Raw genomic sequence first — 13561 nt, forward strand, 5'->3', positions numbered from 1 at the left:
GGATGTGTTAATTAACTTTACAGTGGAAATCCTTTCACAATGTATACGTGTATCAAATCATATTACATATTACAATTTATTTTGTCAATTATACCTCAATAAACCTGAAAAATAAAAATAAAAATTTGCTTGTTAATCTGTTTCTTAATAATAATAACTGGTTTATGGCCCCAGAAAGGAAAATTTGGGCCAATAGAGCAAACCGGATAATCTGGCTCTTCACTTACCTCTGTGAAGTATCCTAGCATTCTACTCCAGGAGGAAAACTGATTCAAGGTAGGAGTTAACATCCTGATCAAAAGACCCAAGATTGTTGGCTCATATGGCTTCCTTTATGCAAGCACACAGGTCTAGAGTAAAAAACACTAGATTGGGAGTCAAAGAATGTGAAATTTGTCAGCAGCCTAGATGTCAGGAAACTTGGAGTACATTAGGGTGGCCATATAATTGACTGAATATAAATTACATTCTTTACTGGAGCACTATTAATGATTATACCAGGACAACAAGATGTAAACTGGGACTGTCCTCCACAAACTGGGACACATGGCCATCCTAATTCTGTCACTAGAAACTCTCTAGAGACCCTTCCAACTGTAAAACGATGATCCTATGATTAATGAACCAGTTTAAAATTTTATCTCTAATGGTTAGAATTGACAAATGCTTAATGACTTTTCAAAATAATTAAGATGAAGAGTTTCAAATAATTAGAGCGAAGTTTTGAGAACACTATCTCCTTAAGATTCTATTTTCAGTCTTTCATGAGTCTTCCAAGATACTAAGATATTATTGTTCTTAGTTCGTCTTTTTCAACACTTCCGTGAATACACTATCCTGAATGCTTTAGCTCTCATCCTCTCAGTCACTAAAAAATACTTTTCATGTTCTATTTTTATGTTTGGCTTTAAAGCAGCCACATTTTTGAGGAGCAGAGGAAAAGGGAAAGGATGGCGGTGGGAAGTAGAGGGGGAGGGCTGGGAATGATAACAGAAGTCCAGGGCAGGCATTTTCCCCCAAATCCTCTTTCTGGAGTGGACCTGAGATGGACAAAACCAATCCTGGCTTCAGAGTATTTCTTGTACTGTGACATCTTCACGTACTGTGATTCTGCTGTTTAAAGATACGTGTTTTCCACACAATCGGGCCTCCAAACGCAAGCCAGCTACTTAGTGCCTATGCCAGCCCTGGGCCTGCTTGACCTCTGCTCTCTAGCTCGGAAGAGTTGACATCCGGAGGCTCCAAGTCCCAAGCTCCCGGTCACGTCCTGCAATGGGAGCAACGGCAGGAAGAGAAGGAAAAGCAGGGCCCTTCTTTGTCCTCCTCGTCTCCAGCTGCATCATGTGCGCGGCTCCCGCTCTTTCGTTGCTCTAAAGGAAGATCTGCTTTGTCAAATACCTGAGATACATCTTGGAGACTCCGACATGAAAGAATGAGTGCAAATGTTTGAATAAAAGGAACCTTTAGAAATCAAATACTTGTTGGGACTTCCCTGGCGGTCCAGTGGTTAAGACTCAGCACTTCTATCGCAGGGGGCGCGGGTCTGATCCCTGGTCAGGGAACTAAGATCCCGCATGCTGCCCGGTGTGGCCGGAAAAAAAAGAACAACCAAGTACTTGTTTGCACAAGGACAGATCTGAATTTTTCATGTATTGTTACTGAAATAGAAGTACATACTATAAGTAGAATATGCATATGATTTTACACAAATGCATTAAAATAAATCATACATACTTTACATTAGGTTATTCATAGTCTATAAAATAATCTTTCCCAAATCATATAGTATAAAAATAAGCAATATTTCAAATTGCCTCCAAAACTGGGATAGTTCTGGCCCCAAATTAGAACAGAATTTGAACCATAAGTAGTAATTAGAATTAATTTTATAATTGTGTCTAAAATTTAAATACGCCAGGTTCTGAAAATCGGAAAATATTCATTTTATTAAACAGAGGGAAGAATAAAATTATCAAGTTTAAAAACAAATCTGAGGTCAAAATCTGCATTAAATTACACTTAGGAAAATCTATCTCAGATTGTTTCCTTAATTTGTTTATTTATTTAACATTTCATCTTTCTAAAGTACTCTTTCATCACCTCTGGCCTTCTGGGTCTAGTAATTAAGGTGACTTTTATATAAAATGATCTCTACTACAGGGATGGGAGTATTTTCACTTAGCTACTGATTACTCAATACAGACCTATCAGATAAAATTAAAATGTTGCAACTAGATCAGAATGATGCACTCTTGTCTTATGTTAAAATACAAATCACAGTATGTTGACACTTGATAATTTCAGCTTTAATTTACTAGCCAGAGGGGATTAAGAATATACTATAAAATTTTAGTACAGTTGACCCTTGAACAACTGTTCAGATTGAACTGCACAGGTCCACTAATATGCAGATATTGTTCAACAGTAAATATTACAGGACTATAAAGGTCTGTGGTTGAATATACGGATATGGAGGAACCATGGATATGGAGGGCCGACTATAAATTATACTCAGATTAACACCCGTGTTGTTCAAGGGTCAACTGTATAGAAAATATCTTGGACGCAAAGCAAACCTTCCCAAGAATTTACCAATATGACTATAAAGAAATGCAAAATAAATATATATACCTGGTTCCACAAAAATATTGCTGCCTAACCTCTAACACGAATCTGAATATTAAGACCCACTTCAGATTATACTAGTTGAACTTTACCCTACATTGTATCCTGGCATTGACTTTTTTTTTTTGCCGCTATCAGATATTTCATGTTATACCAGCAAAGGGAATTAGCATGTTCAATGTCCTGTCTGCATTCTTTCTAGCCTCCTTCTGCTCAGGTTTTTAAAAATAGGTACTTCAAATGCAGTCAGAGCCTCCAGTGTGTGGGGAAAGCTCTCCCACCCATGTTTCCAGTACTCATCCTGCAGGCCCCCGGCAGTCAGTAGTCTAAGGAGATCATCCTGGATGGCTGCAAATGCTTTATTCAAGTTCCACATATGTCGCCAAACCCCAATCACTTAGCTGCATATGCTTTTTGTTGTATGTACTCATCCCCAAATTTACTGTATAGATTTATTTTTTTTAATATCTTTACTAGAGTATATTTGCTTTACAATGTTGAGTTAGTTTATGCTGTACAACAAAGTGAATCAGCTATACATATACATATATCCCCATATCTCCTCCCTCTTGCGTCTCCCTCCCACCCTCCCTATCCCACCCCTCTAGGTGGTCACACAGCACCGAGCTGATCTCCCTGTGCTATGCGGCTGCTTCCCACTAGCTATCTAGTTTACATTTGGTAGTGTATATATGTCCATGCCACTCTCTCACTTTGTCCCAGCTTCCCCCTCCCCACCAGCGTCCTCAAGTCTCTGTTCTCTACGTCTGCGTCTTGATTCCTGCCCTGCCACTAGGTTCATCAGTACGGTTTTTTTAGATTCCATATATGTGCGTTAGCATACATACTGTATAGATTTAGATGGCGGGGGTAAAGCAAAAGGACCCTGGTTGTGATTATTTTCTTTAACAAGATGGAGTTAAACGAAAAAAATCTAATAGTATTTTAGCCCAGTACTTCTAGCATCCCCAATTTTTTAGATTATAAATTCACAACAGTGAATACACTAGTGACTATTTTTAAATAAAACACTGAATAATTTCATGCTATAAAAATTATATGCTCACGGGCTTCCCTGATGGCACAGTGGTTAAGAATCCGCCTGCCAGTGCAGGGAACATGGGTTTGAGACCTGGTCCAGGAAGATCCCACATGCCACGGAGCAACTAAGCCCGTGAGCCACAACTACTGAGCCTGTGCTCTAGAGCCTGCGAGCCACAACTACTGAGCCCGCGCACCACAACTACTGAAGCCTGCGCGCCTAGAGCCCGTGCTCCACAACAAGAGAAGCCACCGCAACAAGAAGCCCATGCACCACAAGGAAGAGTAGCCCCCGCTCACCGCAACTAGAGAAAGCCCGCATGCAGCAACGAAGACCCAATGCAGCCAAAAAATAAATAAATAAATAAATTTTAAAAAATTATATGCTCACAATTTTAGCTTGGATTTGTTTTGCAGCTTATTTAATGCTGTCTGAAAATCAAGCAGGTAATGAAAAGTACATAGTTGAGCATGCATTATAGGAGGCCACATAGTGGAGACTCTATCTAATTAATAAGGCCGGTCATTTAGAAAAGCGTGCCCATTTATCTCATACACTCAGCCTCCAGAAACTGTCATGAATTCAAATATAATTTCTTCAATGCTGCTTTAAAATCTGACTGAAAACTTTTTTACAGAGTCTGGATGCTAAGCTGTAATGAAAGCAAAAACGAAACTATGGTCTATGCAATCTCACTGTTACCACCACACCATTCTCTGTAAAGCACCAAACACACATACAGTGTTTGGCAGTCTCTCTTGAACTAGAGAACTTTTAGAATCACAGAATTTGAGAGCTGACAGGAACTTAGAAGGCGCTAAGTTTAGTTCCTCCCTTTCCATTTGAGAATAGGAAGGGGAGGATGGAACAAGGGAATCAGCATTTATCAAGCCCCCCAGGCATGTAGGACTGGGCACTTCCAACTTTACTACCTCAATTCTCACGGTCCCAGGTAGGTAGCATTAACCTCCATTTTACAGCTAAGGAAATGCAGGCCTACCTGGATTAAATACCGCCCTCCTCCTCCTGCCCCCCAGTGAATCCACTAATGGAGAACAGGGGAATTTCAACTTCAAAGTCACTGCTCTTTCCTGAGGGTAATGATTCACAAAGCGTGGTCCTAGGACCAGCAGCAGGGACATTACCTGGAAACTTGTTAGGAATGCAGATTCACAGGCCTTGCCCAGCCCTTCTTCTTTTTTTTCCCTAAACTTTTGGGTTTGTTTGTTTGTTTGTTTGTTTATTTATTTATTTATTTATTTATTTATGGCTGTGTTGGGTCTTCGTTTGTGTGTGAGGGCTTTCTCTAGTTGCGGTGAGCGGGGGCCACTCTTCATCGCGGTGCGCGGGCCTCTCACTATCGCGGCCTCTCTTGTTGTGGAGCACAGGCTCCAGACGCACAGGCTCAGTAATTGTGGCTCATGGGCCTAGTTGCTCCGCAGCATGTGGGATCTTCCCAGATCAGGGCTCGAACCTGTGTCCCGTGCATTGGCAGGCAGATTCTCAACCACTGCGCCACCAGGGAAGCCCGCCCAGCCCTTCTGAATGAGAAACTGTGGGGTGGGTCCAGCAAGCCCTCTAAGCGATGCTGGTGGGCTCTCAAGTTTGAGAGTCACTGCTCTTTAGCCTGTTGCCTCTTGGAAGCCTTACCTGGAGCATGCGTATTAAAATATATATAATTCTACACTGAGCTACTGCAGAGGTCAAAAGAACTTAGTGTATTGCCCCTTATCCCTGAATATTATGACAAGGATGGCCTTCAACAAAATTTTGCTTTGGATGTTACATGGTCTAAGTGATTGACATTGAATTTTTTCATAACAAAAAAAAAAGTGAGAGCTATTCTAATAAACAAATATTGCCAGTAGGATTCTGAAGAACTGTTTTCACCTTATGTCCCAAATAAATAAGACTTGAAACAAAAATCTTCTGCCTGCCTTATAAAGATCCACTGAAATTAACAAATACCCTTGCCTGACTGACTTTAGTATTACTTGCCATAATCAAAACTAGGTATAGGAAAACCAAGTAGGGATATACTGAATGTTTAGCATACAGGGATCTAAGTTAAAGTTAATAAAAGTAGCTCTTAAGAAAGAAACCACATGTAAAATTAAATTAAAAACTAAGAATTTAATGAAGTACCTTGTTAAAAATTTCCATTTGGAAGGTTTTCTTTTCCAACTTTAAAATATCATGAAGGAAATGTTGTCTTCATCTGAGTGCTTCTCCACTCCACACCCCCAAATGAAAAATAAAATAATTCATGTTACCAAAAATTCAAAATGTTCTCAGTGGATATTCTGCCATTTCACTTTAGCATTTCGGCAAGTATGCCTAACCAGAGAATACTAATTCCTTTTCATATGTAGTTTTTCCTTAAATATATGTCAATGATTTCATTAGTTGCCATTCTAGTATGTATAGTTGTCATATAGGAAATTTTATAGGAAAGCCTTGTTTTTCAAATGCAATGACATTAAAATAATGCTTAGTTCCTAAGATATATAAAACACAATTTTTTTTAGAAAACCAAAAAATCAGAATGAAAATAAGGTAATCATTATAATAAGAGTTAAAGTTAAAATAAAGATTTCAATTATCATGTCATCTTGATGCCTAATGGCAAAACAAAAAAGCTTCATGTTAATATAACAATAAATTCCCAATGGTCATTATTTGCTTTGAATTTATAATGAACTCCTTTTCTGTCCCCAGTTTTTTAAAGGCTCTTAATATTTAAAGGGAAGTTTCCTATGTACATATAGAGCACAGACTATGAAATACTGTACTATGAATTTTTCTACAGATGGATGAGGCTGATAGTATAAAAAAGGAAATGTGGGGCGTCTAAAAATTGCAAGTCTATGTAAAAAAATGTACCTCAATTTAGCCAAATGGAATTTTTGGTACATGACATAATAAAATAGAACCCTACCTTCAAATTCTGTAGACTGAAAATCTCATATATGCCCTGTCACCATCGAAAAGACAAAATCAGCACACAATTATGTTAGCTATATAAGTTAAATCTGCAGATGGCAGAGGTAACAGTCATCTCTTAATTCTCTGAATTCTTCCTATAATATTATTTAGTAATAAAGAATATTTCAAAAGGAAAGTAGGGAGAAATGAGGCAGGATTATAACAACTAGAATTGCTTAAAATAAAAATGACATTTCATTTATCTGCTGATATGATTCTGGGAAATATATTTTTAAATTACTTCCTATTTTATCTTTCTTTAAAGATATTTTGTTTATTCAACCAGCACACTTAGTGCTACAGATCTTACCAAAGTGCCTTATGAAAAGCCTTGGCTTCCAGAGAAGTCACACCTTGCAACCCCAGATTGGTTCTTCATGATTCATTGTGAAGCGGGCATGAGCATTCTTCCTGAAATAAGACTGTATACCTTTGAGAACATTCATTTAACCTTGTGAGCTCACGTCTACAGAGACAATGAATTTTATTCGTTGGCTGCCAGTGGGAAAATCAGTTTAATTTAAGGAATTAATTAAGTCAGGCTAATAGAAGTCAATATATCAACTTTTTAAAAATCAAAATTTAACGGAATGTCTTACGTATATCTAATGGCTTTTCTGAGCTTCAAAAAGCGTTCATCTAAGCACTTTTAAGGCTGCCTCATTTTTCAGTTTTGTTTTAGTAGAGATTCTGATGTTCATCTAACCAAAAGTGTTTCTGACAAAACAGAAGTAATTTAACTCCCTTTCATCAAGGTCATAATTTGAAACATTATACAATAATGGAATTTAAATTATGTATGGGAAGAAAAGTAGAAGACTGAAACAAGGTATTAGAAATCCCTATTTGGGTCTTTAGGTTCAGAAAAATACAATCACAGGCCAACACTGTTCCAACAGAGATGAAGGACATTAGCAGTTACTTGAATGTAACCTCTCCCAACACTTCCAAAGGCCTGCAATGTGGTTGCTGTGACCCTAGGGCCCTGATACTTAAGACGTCTGGGTAATCACAGAATGAAAGTAATCTACCATAACTTAATTTTCTGAGAAGGTGAACCCTTAACTACAAAGGTGCAGAAAGGGAGTCTTCAACTGCTCACTTGCCGTGGCTACAGTATTCAAATACCAAAATCATTTAGATAAATATAACCTGGGAGAAAAAACAATACGTAAGTTGGCAAAGCAGCAGTAATCCCTACTTTCAGGTAACCAATGTAATTTTGCTTCCTTCTAAAGAGGTTCTTTGATAAAAAGCATAGTCTAGTGGAAGAAGACCTCCTCAAGATTTATCCAGTATGTTAACAAGGCTTACTACTTCTGGAATCCTGAGTGACAACACATGATCTGTATGACAACACATGATCTGTATGACATGTGAACATAGAGCACATGGACAACCAAAAAATTCTAAGTTCAACCTCTTTTCCTACCATATTTACAGAAAAATTTAAAGCTTGAATTTCACTGACACTGTTTCAACTATTTCATCCTGTAAACTGCCGAAAGGTACTGGCAAACTGTCAAAACAGCAAAAACATAAAGTAGAGGGGTATACAGATAGTAAACGTCAACCAAACTTAGTCTTTGAGTAATTGAAATGTACTTCATTAGTTCTTTTCAAGAGAAAATTTCTTTGAAGTCCACATTCTTTACATGCCTTTAACCTGTGCCAAGCTCACAAAATCAGGATTATTTTCAGTCTAAGATTTATTGGTGGCACCAAATAGGATAACATCTATTTTAAAAATTTAATGTTATCAACAATCTTTTAAATTAATATAATATAAAAGTTCTCAGGACAAGCAGAAAGATGGCTAAACTTCATTTTAGACTTACGGTAACATCGAAGCAATTTTAAGAATGTGAATAAGATGAACTGAAGCTAAATATTGCAAAGGGAATTTTAAAAAATCAGATGTGTTAAGAAATTTTGAAGAGAAAGGAACTAATATCACAAAACTTGAGAAGGAAATAGGTTCTGATTAATCAAAAGCCTGGATGAATCCTGAGACATACATTCATCTTCTGAGGGCTACAGTGAGTAGAGTCCAGGAGCTGCTGCACAATAAGGACATATAAGACCTAACTTTAAAAGTTAAAATCAGGAGTATTTATATTTAATTTAAACTTGGTAGAGGAAATCTTCAAATGTAATTTTTAAAGTAGAATTTCTTCTTGCCTTCCTTCTTTGGTTTTTAACCATAAAAATTTATTTAGGAAAACTAAAATTATTTAAAGACGCATCTAGTTCTAGAATAATTTGGCACATTTATATGTGAAAAAAATCAGAAACCAATTGATAGATCTATAATACACACACATATATATATATAAACATTTTATTTTAATAATACTCTTTATCACTTCAATTTACATCATTCCATTATGAAAATGTTTAATTGAAGAGAGGATATTTCTTCAAAACTCTAAATAAGCAGAGCTTTATCAATTAAATTTACAGCAATACAGTCTTTAGAAGTACATAATTCTTCATTTTACAATAATACTTCTCCTTTAAAAATTTGTCATGGTTTGTCACAGATTTAAAGTAGAAGGCACCTAATGCTATGAAAGGATAATACAGTATATGTAGTGTAAGTGAACCAGATCTTTTCTCAAATATCGATTCTTTCTAAAGTCCTACCAAATTTGTGTGAACATATTTGTTGCATAAATTAAACATTCTTTGTGTTGTTAATTTGTAATATTCTACAAAACTCAAAAATATAATCCGTACCTATTATAGGCAGCTTATTTTAGCATTTTACCTGTAAGAAACACCAATCTATATACTTAAAATGATTTCTTGAAAACATTTTCATAATATAGTCCAGCATTTAACAAATAATATGTGAAAATAAAGTCTCCAGAACATTAAAATTTTATCCCTTGATTAGTTCAAATTATTTCATCAGCTGAATTCCTTGAGATGTGTAAGGCATGTTGGTCCTTTAGATGGACTGTAGACTGAAACTTCCTATAACTGTAGTGATATGTACACAGCTACATAGCAAAGTACTTCATTATGAAAATGAAGAAAACAGACAAGAGGAAAATATGTTTTAGAGTTCCAAAGAACTGAAACTGTTATTTTTCAGACTAGGCACTGAAACATTTTTCTACAAAAACTTGCCAGGGATTGTCTCTTCACCGTATATTGTTCCATTATCAAGCTAAAAATAAAAACAAACACAAACACAGGAGCATCATTAGATTACAACTGTCATAGCTTTAATTTCTATAGTTTATATTTTAAAAAGCAAATTATCTTACCATTGAAATATATATCAAACACAGCCTATATACTTAATAACTGGATACCAGAACTTGAGGTGAGTTCTAAGAACTCATGAAAGTGAGTTCTACAGCGATGTCAAAGGCTGACATCCAATACTACTTTAAGAGCACATAATAACAGTTTTATTCACAGTATATTCCACCATTACCCCTGTCAAGACAAAGACTACTGCCCAATCTGCCCTACTTTATTCTACTCTGTTGTAGTCCATCTTTTTTAGTCTTCACTATCTCCTCTTTATCCAGCTCTCACTTCCAAAAATATCTGGGTGAGGGTGGGTATGAGTGTGAATATGGGAATAATGCACAGCATACTAGGGAGGGAAAATGCATAAATTATAGAATTAAAAAGCTTTAAAGAATAATTATTTGCATTTTTTAATTTTAAAAATTAGAACAATTTTAAATAGACCAAAATATACATACTTAGTTCTACTCTGTCCCCAAAACCTCAGTAAAAAGATAATAAAGGGATTTTTTTTTAAAGTATAAACCACATGGACATAGAGAAGAACAGAGGCAAGAAAAGAGCAGCCAACTCTTAGCTAGCAATGAAAAAATACAACCAGATACCTCTGTAAGGAGGGGTGAAGAAACAACTAAAAATAGGCAGATTGGTACAAAGTTTATAGAAAAAGCAGTTAGACACTCAGACGCTCGCCCCTCACGTTTCACAGCTGGTCAAGTGCCTCTTCTCTATCCCAGGAGAAGATCTGAGGTTTATTCTCCAAAAAGGGTAGTAACAGAGGGTCTCTGGACTGGGGAAATGCCAGGCACAATCCTACATGGCTCAGGTAAAAGTAACATTTATATAGGCATAACAATGTAAACACTGATTACACATCTATTCAAAATCACAGGATAAATATCCTGGGATGATGAGGAGGTAGGAATGATACAGGGCTGGAAGGCAGGCAAGTGCAGTGGGAGCAGAGGAGGGGGAAACTGAAAGTAACCTGTCCTCACGTGCCATAGTGGGAAAACCAACTGAAGAGGCCTGAAACTGAGAAATCAAGAAATAGAAGTATAAGCATGGTACTTAGATGGAGAGGAAAATATGAAATGAATCAGTGAAGAGTTTAAAGGGACTCCTCAGGGTGGGGAATGAATGAAAGCAGGATAGGCAGTGCAGGGCAGGGGATAGCTGCATTGTACAATAAGAATTGTAGAACTCTAACTCTTCAAACTATGTGCATATATAACCATCCTAAGAGGAAAAACTAGAATAAAAAAAGACCAATCAAAGAAAAACATAAAACCAAGACAAATAGCCTTGGGTTAGAGGTGAATTTACCATGAAGATAAACTTAAGCTTCATGCCCAATGTGACTGCAAGGAGTTGACAGGAGTTGTTCAATGTTCTAGGTGAAGAGGGGAAGCCCAGGTGTAATCAAGAAACATTTCAATATAAATTGTCTGAAGTTATCTCAGAAGAAAAGGGACCGGAATTTCCGGAATTTCAGTAATTTATTGTGATCTCTCGCTCTAAATAAATAATTGCTTTCCTACCTACCAAAGATATACGGTGGATATATTTCAAGGGCTCATTAAGAGAAACATAAACTGTCACATACTCTTTCTGTCATGTAAGAAATATATAAGATACTATTTCTTAAAATTAAAAAAAAAATGTGGAAATGGTCTCGAAACATTGTTAAGTGAAAAGCATAGTCAGAGAATCAGGATATATATTGTGCCAGTTGTGGTAAACACACACACATACATGGAGAAGAGACTGGATATACACTGAAGTATTACATTTTTTCTTAATTTTATACTCAGAAAAAAATATTTTTCTAAAGTATATCATTAAGTAAAATGATGACCATTAGCATGAATATAAGTAATAGTTAAAACTTGGAATCACTTGTGATCATTTTGTAGTGTATAGAAATATCAAATCACAATGTGGTGCACCTGGACCTAACAGTGTTGTAGTTCAAGTATAATTTAATTTTAAAAAATAAATAAAAAAATTTTAATTGCCTTATTTTAGGACCATCTTGCCAATTTCTACAAGAAAGCTTGTTAGAATATTGACTGGGATTGCACTCAATCTATAGATCAGCTTAGGGATAACTGGCTTCTTAATAGTACATCTTAATGGGTTGAGTCATTCAACCCATGAACACATTATTATATCTCTCCATTTACTTATATCTCTAATTTTTCTTTGAATTGTTTTTTAGTTTTCCATCTACAAGTCTTGCACAATGTTTGTTAAATGTACTTGCAAGTATTTTTAGAAGTTCATTGTTTATGGAATTTTTCTTAATTTCATTTAATTATTGTTCATTGCTACATATAGAAATAATGGGAAGATATTTTTTATATTGACACTGTATATGTGATCTTGCTAAACTCAATTATTCTAGTAACTTCTTTTGCTAATTCCTTAGAATTTCTAAATATAATCATGCAATCTAGAGCTGAATACAATTTTACTTCTTCCTTTTCAAAAAACAAACAAACAAAAAAAACTTGGGAATCACTTAATTTGACTCAGGTACTATATTGTATGTTTTAAACTTACCAAGTATTTAATTCTTCTAACAACTTTGTGAGGGACGTTCTGCTGCAACCCCATTTTACAGATAAGAAAGCTGAGGCACAGTGAGGTTAAGAACCTTGCATAAAGTCACAGAGCTAGTACATAGAGAAGCTGGAATTGGAACCCAGGCAGTCTGACTCCAGAGTTGGACTCCCTTAGCCTCTAAGCTGTATTGCCTCTCAAACAACTAATAATGGAAAATCGATTCTGTATTTGAGCAATACAGGAATAAGAACCTTATTCAATACTACTGTCAGCTAACATACAAACCTGGACTACAGCTAACTAGCTCCATCCTCCTGAGAAACACCGTGCATAGGAATGAGACTCTCACACTGTTCGCTGTCTTCTGGAACCCTTAAAAAAAGACAATAGTTAGGAAAGGTTTAGACCTAAGGAACCCTTAAAAATGATCTATTCCACTGGCTGAGGCTTGAGGTCAGAACTAAGACAAGGTCAAGATTCCCCAACAAACTGTCCCAAGTTCTTTTTAGAGTAGAATGTAAAAAGGTTTCTCTCTCTTAAAAAGAAAGAAATTGAAAAAAACGGAGGCAATGTTATCATATTTTATTATGAATTTTGTTCAAACAAACGTTTTCTACATTTAAATTTGTTTTAGCAAAACAGTAAGCACTTTGGTTGTACCTGTGAATCAAAACTTTTTTTTTTAAAAAAAAAGCAGTTGGGAAGAAACTATCTTATCACCTGAAGGATCTGAACAAATTCTTTTATCTGGCATTGTACGTATAAAATTATAATCTTTTAAAAATTCTTCACAGAATCTCTAAAAAGCTAGGCCAGCATGATATGATTCCCAATTTACTTAGTAAACATTATTTTTTAAAAATCTATATTAGAACTTAACCTACCTCTGAATTCGATGTTTCCTGCATATAAAGGCAAAAATTCTTCTGATTCCCACCATCACAGGATCCCAATTATTATAATGGCACAGGAGAGTTACAATAAAAAATGAAAAAAATACAGGGATAGCGCCTGCAAAAAATAACCAAGAAAACTGCACCTAAAAATAAGAGATAGAAAAAAAACAAAACACCC

General features: G+C 35.9%; 1 protein-coding gene across 6 annotated transcripts in view; it reads right to left on the reverse strand.

The window, feature by feature from the left end:
• Window positions 1-9105: 9105 nt before the first annotated feature.
• SLC35F5 (solute carrier family 35 member F5) overlaps window positions 9106-13561 on the reverse strand; it is a 182918-nt gene continuing 178462 nt past the window's right edge. For all 6 annotated transcript variants that reach the window (XM_068545255.1, XM_068545254.1, XM_068545253.1 and 3 more), the window contains 3 exons: window positions 13372-13526; window positions 12773-12859; window positions 9106-9827 (listed from right to left, as the gene is read on the reverse strand). In XM_068545255.1, the coding sequence (XP_068401356.1) occupies window positions 12784-12859; window positions 13372-13526 (231 nt within the window). In that variant the 3' untranslated portion in view covers window positions 9106-9827; window positions 12773-12783. The remainder of the gene's footprint in view (window positions 9828-12772; window positions 12860-13371; window positions 13527-13561) is intronic.

This window comes from Eschrichtius robustus, chromosome 5 (assembly GCF_028021215.1).
Source record: "Eschrichtius robustus isolate mEscRob2 chromosome 5, mEscRob2.pri, whole genome shotgun sequence".
NCBI classification, from domain to species: Eukaryota; Metazoa; Chordata; class Mammalia; order Artiodactyla; family Eschrichtiidae; genus Eschrichtius; species Eschrichtius robustus.